The sequence below is a fragment of the Cariama cristata genome, unplaced genomic scaffold (genome assembly GCF_000690535.1).
Source record: "Cariama cristata isolate BGI_N322 unplaced genomic scaffold, ASM69053v1 scaffold14249, whole genome shotgun sequence".
Lineage (NCBI taxonomy): Eukaryota > Metazoa > Chordata > Aves > Cariamiformes > Cariamidae > Cariama > Cariama cristata.
This window is the reverse complement of record NW_009637500.1, coordinates 1-12959: the sequence shown is the minus strand read 5'-3', so window position 1 is coordinate 12959 and position 12959 is coordinate 1. Positions and strand designations below refer to the sequence as shown.

Genomic DNA, 12959 nt, shown 5'->3' with positions numbered 1-12959 from the left:
TACACTATAATTCTGACTGCAAAGAAACAGAAGTGATAATGTTCTGAAGCCTTCTTCACTTGATTTCCAGTAAAAAGGAACAAATAAGTTACAACCAAACTCAGCTAGCTCTTGTGTATGGTATTTTAAACTTTCATTTTGCTCTGGATTAATGAAATGCAACAGAATTTTCATCCATTAAGGATTTTATAGACACTGTAGAATAAGATGTTGTCCATTTACTTTCTCTGAAGAGTGAAAACTGCTTGCCAGAAAAAAAGGCATCAGGTGTTACTTATAAATAAAATCTTTGCCATAGAGCCTATGTTTGTGCTATAACTCAGATGTATTACTGTAGCTGTTACAGAAATGAGTGGTGTGTTCTACTTAAATTTTCCTACACAGATACTAGTATGGTTGTGGTGGAACAGAATCAAGTAAATACAGCTTCTCAAAGAGTTTCCCCAAGATCCAAAAATTGATCTTGACACTAAAATCAGTTTAGCCAAAGGCCTGTATTTAAATGCACCAAGGTTATACATGCACAAGCTGTTAAGCTCTATGACAGATACACCATTCGAAGACACAAACTTGCAATGAGCTACTGCCTTCCTACCACCACCCTGACACAAATCAGGAAACATCAAGAGTCACTTCAGATTTGCTTGTAAAGACCTAGCCTATGTTAATCAGTCTTGCCCGAATGCTGTCAGAAGCTAGGGTAGAAAATTTCATCTAGCTGCAGGGAAGGAGCAGTAATCCACTGAATTACTCGGATGTGTTTTCCAAGGTTGTGAAAATAGACGCTCTTTTGGGTAGTCAGATACATTTAACCCTTTTAAAAAATATATATAGTTTGCCTAACACAAACCATACCACTCCAATTAGCATTTTTCAGCTTACCAGCTGTTTGTTTCTGAAAGAGAACTGTAATGGAGGCAGCAAATGTTTGGAAACCTCAGCTGGTTGTGCAAGTCCACTACACAGTGATAGAGAACTGACAGCTAGTGGGGGCTCCCTTCAGAAAACTGAGTCACTAGGCTGGGAATGAGTGTCACTGCAGCAGGTACCTAAAGAGGGCTCCTTAAACCGAAACTGTCATGCTAGACTGTAACAGGAAGTGTTCCAGGACGTTTTCTTAACCAGATACCTATCACAAGAAATGAGTTAGTAGAGGAATAGTTCCTGTACATAGATTTCCTATCACTTACAGTGTTCAGAATATGATACTTGATGAAAAACATAAGGAAGATTGTTGAATATTCCTAATGCAACTATATTCACTCCCAAGTACTGCCTTATTACGAATCTGAAATTAAGAAGCAAAAAAACTTGGTCCACTTTAAAATCAAGTCGGGGGGGGGGGGGGGGGGGGTGAAAAAAAAAATTAAAAAAAAAATCACTCAAAGCTGATAAAAAATGGATTTGTATCTACCTCCCAAAACTTTAGTTTGGGCTTTTATAGATCCCAGTAGGAAGCTGAAGTATCACGAACTAAAGTTTTCACACACATTTTGAAAGGTTGATTAGAATAATTTAGGTAAATGATTCTTTTGCACTGTGGCCTTACTGAAGCTTATTTGGTCCCTTATGTGGTTGGGCATCAATTAAAAAAAGTTGTTCTTGTAATCTGGAACAAATATTAATCTTTGCTTCCTGTAACACCTCTGACTGGAAAATTAAAGGAAGAACTTCAAATGAGTTAGCATTAGAAATTGCCCTGCTGACTCACTGCTTCAAGTACCTTCAAATAACGTAGACACAATACAAATCTGAATATAACAGAACTACACTTGGAAGGCTACTGACAATTTCAGTTTCTAGCTGCCAATTGAGCTATATCTGTTAGAGGACATTTATTTTAGACCATGTTTTGCATTGTTGTGAACTCTAAAGCTGTCCCAGATGCACCTATCTGTAGGTAGACAGTATTAAAAATGTATTACACAGTCGCATTTCAGATCCGAAAACATCCATTCACTGTAATTGCATCTTTACCTTATTCTTCGCCCTAAAGGCTTGATGACAAATTTACTACTCGAAGAGCAGGCCCACGCCCATGGCACAGGATTTTTTGTTTCAGATACAGAGACTTAAGTTTGTTTTTTCTTAACACTGGCAACAATCGTTACCATTTTAGTAACTTTTAGTCTTTTGGAACGTGCTGACCTAATAAATCCTTTGACTCTCCAACTAGATTCACCACGAAAAGATACAAAATTTTAAGAGCTCTGATTGAGAGAACTAAAGAGTATTTTATAACACACAGTATCTTTAACTACTACTTCTCGTGTACATGAATAAATGTTCCCTCATACTGGCTCTGTGTTTTTTTCTGATTCCACTTGTTAGCACAATTAACTGAAGAGGTAGTACTAAAACCTAGGTTAAGCAAACAAACACGCACCAAAAGAACTGTTAAGAATCCATCCAGTTTTTAAACACCTGTACCACCTCAAGTTGCTCTTTAAATTGGGGTAGGTTAGAGTGTTTTACATAGTTAAGCTTGCATCACAAACTGGGCTGAAAAAATGTTTTTTTAATTATGGATCCTGATTATTTTCTAGAAGTAGCTAAACAGTTACATTTGGATTTTTTTTTAAACTTTTAAACAGAGCAATTCAGTATGTCTATCTAATTTCTTTTCTTTTTGTAGACAGAATGTCCACTGTGCAGGGAGAAGTTTCATCCTCAGAAACTGATCTACCTACGTCACTACCAACTGTAAAGGAAAAATCTATTCTGTTTCATGACAAGGGCCTCAGCTCTCTATAAAGTCGTCATACAGCTTGAGTTAGTCCAAGAAAGAGACTTCAATATACAACTGGTAACTGCCTGTGCAAGGTGGCACTTCATTCCTGTTTTACAGGATAAACCTATTTCTGTCTCTACCCTTCTGTTTCTTCTAACATGGTTCTTGACCATGTTAAAAATACGTTATTCTAAAAAGCGCTTAACACAAATGTAATAGTTTTCTTCACTCTGGACAATGAAAAATTTAAATCAGATTCTCATTTTCTAAATACAAGTCTAGATAACGAGTCTTCCAACCTTTCATAGCATACTTAAGGTATTAGTAAAATTCTATGATTTGTAAGACTCCTTTTCTCCTCTAACATAATAATGACTCCGTGCTGCAGACTTCAGGGGAAAAGGACAAAAGCTGTAAGTTGAACTGCAGTGGAAGTTCTGATGATAAATGTATGTCATGTACCATTCTGTTTTCATAACCAGGTTAATAAAGCGGGTTTCCTTGATTTAACAACCTGTGAATTTCCTTTAGATCAACAGCAGCAACAAATGCAAACTCATAGTAATGCAGACTACTTTGCATGCTGATTAACATTCATCTTCCAAACTCAAAGCTCATTTATCACTATTAGATATCAAGACTTTTCTTCAAGTATTCTAGACATTTAGCCTATAGCATCGTAACAAGTGTTGTTTCAAAAAAGCCCTCGTATGTATACTAATAGAAACTAAGGTCACCTATAAAACGTCAGTTTTATAACATAGCTTAAGTTTTGCCTCTGTGGTGGTTTCTACAGTCTAACACAGGTAGGGAAGAAGCAGACTTCAGCCAAAAGACCCCTCCCACTCTTTATGGCAATAAGGGCTATGTCCGCTAAGCCAATATTTTAGAGTATAAAGGAGGAGGGATTCAGCAGCATCACCTCATCAAGGTTTATTCCTATAAGTTATTATTAGTTCAGTTATACATGTATTCGGAGCAGGACGGAAAAAGATTGTTAGTTGTTAATATATCATGTCATTCTTGCTTGATGGAAAATGTACAAGACGAATTTATTTGTATTCTTCCAATACAGATGGGGAAAAAAAGCCAGATGATCCACTCTGTGGATCATGAGTTACGGCTACACTAAATCTTTCATCAATGGCACTGAATATGGACTTGGAGTGGCAGGGGGAGGTGTGCTACAGTAAGAGCACTTCTTTTAACATGGTTATTTGCACTGCAGATATGCTGGTTAGCTAGTTAACAATTAAATCTCCAAGTGTTATCGTAAAAACCCCAATAAAATTAGTTTAACTTTTCATCGTATCTATAAATGGAATAAAAACCAGTTGCTGGTAACTATGCGAACATTTCATCATTACTGTACAAAAGTGATTTTTCAGAGCTGCAATACCATCTATTTCTTACACCAGAAAACTTTTAGGCATCCCTCACCTATATAAAACTGTCGAGGCAACGGTGAAAGAAAAATGGTCCATATCATGAATCAAAACATGACTACCTAAGGAAATCACTGCCTGATTTCCTTACTAAGAAAATAGTAAGGAAAATAATTTAGTTGCACATAAGAACAAATAAGAAGCAATCAATGACTGGGAAGTATCTGTGAAGTTGTCAAGCCAAGTTTTTCATGCATTCTGTAAGGGTAATTTATTTTTATCACTTGTAAGTGATAAAAAAAGAGCAAAGTTTAACAAAATGCCATCAAACTTGTCTGGCCGTTGCATGCTGCGGATCAGCTAGGGAACTATACCATTGTCCCAACATCATTTACAATCCATATTTGAAAACTGTTAATCCCACTGAATGTAGAGCATCTATGCCTACCTAAGAATGAGAAGGCATTAATATCAAGATGCCACTAAAGTTCGAAATTAAGTGGAGGTAAAAATGTCTAATTTGCAATGGATCTCACTAACACTCTGTTGTTCAGTAGGACTCATCCCAATTGTTAATTTTAATATTAATAAACATAATAAACATAATTATTTTTCTCCCTGATTTGCCCATATTATTCACAAACTCTAGCAAACCTGAAGACAGCTTCTCCAAGTCAGGGCTTTCAGATTTTTAGGCAACAAACTGCAAACATCCATGACTGGTACTCCTTTAAGGCCCTTTCTGGATACTGTGTTTCCATAATTTTAAATTTTGACATTACTAGTTTCCACACTGCTAATAAAAACAAACGAGCAAACAAACAAAACCCCATGTGAACTAAGACTACCTGTCATTTTCCCAGGATTACTGAGGGCTGAATTCCAGAGCTCCACAATGACTTCATTTGACAAAATCAGATGAAAGGGTTCCTACATACATTTTCCAATTAAGTGTCTGTAGAAGTTGCCACTATTCTCCACTCAGAATCTTCAAAGAGCTAATCTCTTCCTACTTTCTGCAAGTGAATGCTCCCTGAAGAGTTGAAAAAGGCATTGCACGAAGATAAATCGAGAGTAATCATTATTGAAAAGGAGCCATAAATATGGTTAGATCAATACATGTATATAAAGATAGAGAACAAGTAAAGGGGGACACTGTCTTTTAATAAATTTTGGAATTAAAAAGTCACTTAATAAAACTGCAGTTGTATCACATGAAAAAGTTTACATGCAGGTCATTTATCTCTGATTTTTTTTTCCCCATAGAAAATGAAAAGCTGTGTTAAAACCCGCACCGTTTGTCTGCTATGGCCAGTCTGGGTATATTCTTAAGGGGCTGCATGAAGTCAGCTTAAATTAATCAAGAAACCCTTTAGTATGAAAGAAACTCCAACTAAAACAATTAAAATATATATTTTTATAATTCCAGGTCCTCAAAGGAAATTGTGATAGAGTTTGAACAAAGTTTTGAGTCATCATGAAAAAGCCCAATTTTAGCATCTGCTAGGAGAAGTAATGGTGAAACTGGCATTAAAACCCAACACAAATGAGTTACTTTAGAAGCTATACGAGTATTTTTTCCCTACTGCAAAATTTATAATTTAGCAGATCTCTTATTCCTGTCTATATTTGTTTGGTTATAACTCAGTAATACCATGCATTTAGGAAACTGGCTTAAGTTCTGCATCTATTTAGGTCTACTGAATTTTTCTATGAAAATAGCACATGGCCATGAAGCAGAAAATAGCAACATGTGTGCCATCTTACATTTTTCCTCCACATATGTGCACAGCACTTCAGGGTGATATTGAGCAGGAGAACTATGTAAAAATATCCAACTCTAAGCCATTAATCTCTCCAGCACAATGGATCTTGAAAGAAATACATTGTCCCAAATCCATGGGATTATCCAAAGTTTCTCCAACTTCTTACAAAAGATAATAAACTCAATGCAATTTGGTTAGAATGCCAGTTTCTTCAAGAAACTGATTATTTCACATAAAAATAGCAAGATCCTCTTAAAATGAAAATTCAACCACTTTGTCACCACTCCGTTAATCATTTTTTATGAAGAAAAAAGGCATTGTTACAATGGCTCAAAATCGTTCCTTTAGTTAGAATTGGTCAACAGGTTGATTGCATCTTCTAGCTAGCAAAGGTCTTTCCCACATCGTCTTTCCCTTTGTATTTCCTCTTGCCGTGTGTGAAGGGTATATATCTGTACTTTATCATGTGCTGTAAAGAGAAAAGAACAATTTTTGAGGCAAGGAACTTACATCGTATTTACAAAAACGTTTCTTAATACACACTGTAAATTACAAAGTCCTCTAGAAAAACAGTTCTTCAGTATTGTAAAGGTAATGAAATAGCTCAGCATACACCAGTTCACATCTGAACAGGGGTATGCACCCAATCTTATAAATTGCAAATTTGGCTATAGCCAACAACTTAGACAGTACAGTGAAGATTACTGATTGGGGGAATCACAGAAAACCAGAGAGAGCACAGAGGTATTGATTCTTTACTACCCTTTAATCTTTCATTTACAACTTTGAATAATGGTACCTATCCAAAATTCTGAATGCCCGAGAAAAAAAATCGGTTCTCTCTTTAAAATGCCAACAAACCATAAGCAGTTTGTTCAAAACGGTCTGAATGACTTGCCTATGTTGTTCTTCCCCTTCTCTCCATCTACTTTCTCACACCAACTTGTCAGAATTTCCCTTTTCACCCGTCAGAGTTCCTACAAGACCTCTTCATTAAAAATAGCCATAGTTAACTGAAGAAAGGAAGTGGATGAGAAATTCTAAGACTCATCCTGTATAAAAACCAGATATTGAATTCTAAGATTGAAACCTTTTGAAAGCAAGCAGAGCATTTTGTAATGTAGTGTATGAAGATTTCTTTTACCAAGTATTTTTGTTTCCTGTTGTCAATGTTTGCTCAAAGTTGCAAATATGTCACACTTGAACTAACATTCAAGTGTTAGTTGTTCAAGTTCCTCTAGTAAAAGGAGTGTGTGCAATACATTTAATACCTCTGAAGTGCTCAACTGGATGGACAGTTTGGAACAATACTGTAAAATCTGACATTGCTACTATCTATTCTTAGCAAGTTACCTTGATTTGCCTCTTCATAGTGATACAAAATAGCATAATGAAGTACATCACAAGGATTGGCCAAAAAACAGGAACGTTGAAAGCCTCAAAGAATGTACATGCCATAGCAACCAGGATTCCTTTAGTGGCAGAGTGCCTTAAAAATAATATTAACAATTAATCCTTCAACCCCAGCTACCACTAATTTGATGCAGATATTTGTATTTTTCGGAAACAGAGCATGGGTAGATGGATCCACTCACCAGAATTTAAACTCTGGGAGCCTTCTAATGAAAGGCCGAAATTCTTCATTTTGCCTTGTAGGTAAGGAAGGACCATCATCTGAAAAAAAACAGGAAAAAAAACCCAAACCACAAACCCCCTCACACTAATTTTCCACACTATTCAGACTCCAGATGATTTTAAGACAAGAAAAGAAAAAAAACTTTCACTGTTACACAAAGATTCCAGTTACAGTGGTTGTTTTAATGTAATTTTACATTGATTTCCCAAAAGAAAATAGGCAACAGAAGTGAGTACCAGGTCACTTGAGTTACTACGGGGAAAACTTCAGCCACCTAAACCTTCTTTCAAAACATAGAAAACTAATACAATATGGAATATGTTAAAGTCTTGCGGTGGGGGGGGAAGACAAATTTTACAGTAAATCCAGATGTCAAGTTGTATAGACTTTTTGCATGCTAAAAATACGTCATGCTAAAATTGCACATCTTTACACTACTGTATCGGACAAAAACAGCTGGAAGTTTGACTAAGTTCAAAATTACCACAAAGTGAACTATTCATCATACCTGAATCTTCCATTAAAGAGGGGTCTACCTTTGGCGACAAGAAAGCTATGAAGAGATTTAGATGGTAGATTCCCAAGGCATATGTCACAATGTACCAACCCTGAAGCAGGGAGGAATAAAGAGCTAAGATTAAAGTCTTCCTGAAAACCATTTTCAGATACTGATCTTTCAACAAAATTAAACAATCTGGTTTTTTGCTTCCTTGAGAAGTGTTTTTCTACATCCTCACATTAACATGAAAAATTTTCTGGACTTGTTAAAAAAAATACTAAAAATTCCCACTGTATAAAATAAGCATTCTGACTGTATGAAAACATGAAATCACCTTTATGAATCTATTTCTTTTATTTGTGTACTGACAGATAACATATGTAACAGTTTTCATTTAAAGCTATCTAAATACAGATAAAACTTACTGCAATACAAATAAGCAATATAAAAAAAACTATTAGCCTTTTTAAGCTATATGTTTTCTAAGGTACACTACTGTAAGTCCAATACATTAATCAAAACAAGCCTTAGAACACCAGATTAGTGCAAATCCCTCACGTCTTGGCAGATTTAATATGAAAGCTTTTCTCAAGCACCTGAGCTCTATGTTCAAGATGTAGACATCATAAAAGCAGCATAAAAGTAGTACACAGCACAAAACCCCAGATTTTTAAAATCATCTTTGCAGGCTTCAGTCTCCTAAATGTTCCTATTACTACCACCTGCACAGCTTTCCCATTCAAACTGTAGTGTTCAGTTTTTGGGAGTAACAAATCTCGACTTCTTAACTGAATTGCAGATTGGCACAAAATAAAGGCATCTGATTAGTGGAGAAATGGTCTGCCACTGGCCTGCAGTGATAAAAATGCTGAAAAAGCAATTCTGTATGGTTTGCATGATAGAAAATAACCACTGACTCCTGAACATGTTACACAGCTTTAATGTAAAAGTAAAAACTTAATTGCGACAGAGTTTTCAGAGATTTATCATGTAATTTCATCAGAACTGATGGAGTATTTCCACTTTCTGTTGCCATCAGATTAATATCCTCAAGCATTTGCACATTCTCCATTCTGAAGCAGTAAGTTTAATATCAAGAAGATGTGTCCCTTCTCCAGACTATCTAATTTACCTTCTACACCGCATGCTAAATGATACCATATGTAACTCCAAAGTAATACCATATTTAAAAAAACTTTTAACACAAAACATAGAACAATAATGACATCTAAAACTTCTTTAGCAGTAAATCCAGTTTTCTTACCTGCAGTAAATAAACTCTAATCATGTAGATAAAACTCAGACCCAAAGTTACAATCCATCGCACTGCAGTATATGGAGTAGATTTGTCTAACCAGGATTGGTAGATCTAGGAAGAAATATAAAGTGTACATCTGTAAAATACATGGCGCACAACGAATAAAGTTTATTACAGGGTAGCATGAGAACTAGAAAGCATTTGTGAGGAGTATTTTGGGAAGGAGAGTAACATGCAACATTTGTATTCTTTATTATAAATAAACTGAATTAAACATAAACATAAGCATTTGAAAAGTTCTATATTTTTACAAAGGCAAAAAAAATTTTGTAATGCTTGGGGCATCGTAAAGCAATTTAAATTTTCAATATTTTAGGCAAGTTTACTTTCCTTAAGATGAATCTGACATGAAATCTGAAGTCGCTCCTCATTTTTCACAATAACAACATACATTTTCACTCTGTAATGTCACTTATATGCCCATTAAATATTCCCTTAAGCTATGTATTATAATATTTGTTATCTATTTTTAAAATGCTTCAAGAAAAATCTTCATACAGATTTTAGTATTTCAACAACTCATCCAAAAAGCAATGAGTTTAAGAAGCTGCATTGAGACCTGCTTCTAATGGAGTTAGAAAAACCCTACAGAAAACCAACCTGTCCGAGTCTTGAGAAAAATCTATAGACCACAGAAGGCTTTCCATGCACAGACTCACCAATACTGTCCCCTTCTGACATGGTTGCTGTGGAAACAAAACATGATACATAGGTAACATTTAAAATAAAAATGTAAGCTCAGTGAAGCCTTACAGTACATTATCTGAACCAGCATTTACATATGATTGCCCTGTTTGAAAGAAATTATTTTTAATGAAGTATTCTTAAAGAGAGGACATTTATTCCAAAAGAAATTAATTTCCAAAAGAAATTGTCAAGAAAACAAAGAACAGGGTATTTTACAAAGGCAAGACAGGATCCAATCCATTTTAGGGAGGGGAAAAAAAAAGTCCATACAGAAATGAAGGAATGAGCCTTGTTAGACATCTTCACCTTGATAAAGCAGAAGCTGAGTTATAACATCTAAGCATTGAGATATGAACTGCAGCACCACCCTTGTGTCACCTCAGTTTCTAATGGCAAAGAACAAAACCAAAATAACTATTTTTTTAAAAGCTGCTTAGGATTTTTAAATACTGAGTAACTAGGTAGTGAAGAAGTTTAAGTTGAGGGCTCTGTACACCAGTGGTTACAGACAAAACATTCCACCATAAGTACCTAAACCAAAACACTGCCGACTGCTGGAATTATTCAATGAGTTTATCTATATCTTGAACATTAAGAGATTAGCAGTCACAGAAAAGTTTTATGCATGACTGAAACTGTAGAATAAAAGGGCCAGGATTCTGAACATACTTAAATTAACCAATGGAATTATTTTTCAGTACATGCTGCTGTTAACAATTTAAGATCTTTATTGTTCCTTTCAGTTAAGCTCAACTAAGTTTTACAGTTCACTTCAAGACATAAAACAAACAAAATAAAATGGATTCTAAACAGAAACATTTTTGCCACATCACCAAAAGCAATCCCTGACATTACTTCCTGGAGTCCTCATCTGTGGGTGGGACTACATAACTCTGGGATAGTGGGAGTACTTTCAGCCTTGTGGTAATACATCTCAAGAGCCTCAGATGATAATAAAGATATATGAAACGTTACTAAATCAGAAAACTAAATTATCTCAGATGCTGCAATAGAGTGACTGCTGCAAAAAATAATTTGAGAGTAAAGACAATCTGGGGAGGCACAGAACCTTAAAACTGTGTATTTTTTCTGTAAACACCTGAAAACTACATGCTATTGAATAATTAGTAAGTAGAAAAAAGGAATCCTGTTATACTTCAAAAGATAAGGGGATTCATTATGATGCTTCAGGAGCTGCAGTCCACTTTAATTCAAGCTATAGCTAAAATTAAAAAAAATAAAATAAAAACTCATACAGTATAGATAGACTTTTTCATTACATGCAAAAGGAAGTAATTATTATTCTCCCCATTCACTGCACTGCAGAAGTTACTCAGCATTATCAGCTGAGTATAATTTTGTGCTTTATTTGGGTTTTTTTCTGAAATGTCCTGAAGTATAAAGCCACAACAAAAAGATATTCAATCTATTGATCAGACAGCAATTCTCTAAAGATCACAAACATAAAAACTCTCATATTTTCAAAAATTAATTTTACAGATACATCCATAGCAAATATGGGCTATGAGCAGACCTAACATTACAATCTTGTAAATGTTAACCTATGTAGACCAAGTGAAGAATCATGTATGTAAAGCTATTGATGGCTTTATGATGGAGCAGGTATTCTGCTTGGTGTAGAAAAATTACATTATATGTGATCATGTATGATTGTTTATCCCACATATAGTTCTTCCATGGCAGACCAAGAAATACAACCAGCTAACACTGTTTTACTGAAAAGAAACCTCTAACTGGCTCAGTTTAAGCAGCAGATACTGAAGTATATCACATGACATAGTTTAGAATTTAAGTTAATATTTCTTACTGCATTAAAACTTTACTGAAAGAATATCTGCAATTAGAAAATTATAAAGAAAAGTAGTCTTTGGCAATGCTTTGAAGGTAGTTTACAGTTAAGAACACAAGTCAGATCTCATTTGTTTAAGGGAATAATTATATCTGAACAGTAGCAATCCCTTTTTCATGATGTAATATAAGACTTTACTGCTCAGCATCGTGAGTTATGATAACCTTTCAGCCATTACAGTAAAGCCAATAATCAGAAAGATACGCAAAGATTACTGTAACAAACAATTGAATAGTTTGCTACCAGCAGAATACAGACTGCTACTAAACTAAACCACATTAAGATATTTTTCTCTGCTGAAAAATACCAACTAGGTGGATGCATGGCCTTCACCAACTATGCTTTTTACCACAATTGTTATGGCAATATCATTACAAACACCACTGCATCACCCAGCTCTTAAAAATGGCAGGACTTGGGGCAGTTAAGGCTTTTAACCTATGCCTCATACCATCACATACAGAGAGGTATAGAATTTTCAGACAACTCTCTGATCCTGATCTACATTTTTCTTAAATTTTAAACACAAATGAAACACATAACTAGCAAAAACACATTACTCTTCATACAAGTTTCCTTATCTCATACAGGAAGTGTCTTTGAAGAACAACATGCTAAAGTGAATTATTAATAACAGGGTGAGCAGACAGCCAAAGGAAAATAACCCATTGGTTGTAAAAACCGGGTTTTTATCCCCAAAAAGACATTGTTTAATTTTAACCATTACAACAGCAGCCTGGTCTGTCAGAAACTCACGACTGTCTAAACAGCAGCAGCTGCATGGCACCTGCACTCCTTGCATTTACCCAGAAACGTGGACTTCACGTACCCTGAGCACTACCTAAGACGAAACGCTGTGGGACAAAAGCAAGGCAAGACGCTTTGGAAAAAAAAAAATCAAAGCGCACGAAGGCTGGCACTGTTCTGGCACAGAGACCAGAACGAGAGGCCCTCGAGGCAGGAGCGGGGCCCGCTGAGGGGAGGAGGGCCCGGGAACGGCACTGGGACAGACAGCGCCTTGGCGAGAGAGAAAACGAGCCCTCCAGCAGGCCCCGGGAGGCCGGCCC

At 35.7% G+C, this 12959-nt stretch overlaps 1 protein-coding gene across 3 annotated transcripts; it reads right to left on the bottom strand.

The window, feature by feature from the left end:
• Positions 1–5259: 5259 nt before the first annotated feature.
• Positions 5260–10408, bottom strand: RER1 (retention in endoplasmic reticulum sorting receptor 1). 3 transcript variants are annotated; one of them, XM_009708352.1, is made up of 7 exons: positions 10329–10408; positions 9936–10021; positions 9282–9386; positions 8027–8126; positions 7478–7556; positions 7236–7371; positions 5260–6351 (listed from the first exon to the last, which is right to left on the bottom strand). In XM_009708352.1, the coding sequence occupies exons 2-7, from the start codon at positions 10014–10016 to the stop codon at positions 6262–6264; spliced, it is 591 nt and encodes a 196-aa protein (XP_009706654.1). In that variant the 5' UTR covers positions 10017–10021; positions 10329–10408; the 3' UTR covers positions 5260–6261. The 3 variants fall into 3 exon arrangements, with proteins under 3 accessions (XP_009706654.1, XP_009706653.1, XP_009706655.1); XM_009708351.1 differs by lacking the exon at positions 10329–10408 and adding an exon at positions 10239–10263; XM_009708353.1 differs by lacking the exon at positions 10329–10408 and having other exon boundaries at positions 9932–10012.
• Between the last annotated feature and the right edge of the window lie 2551 nt (positions 10409–12959).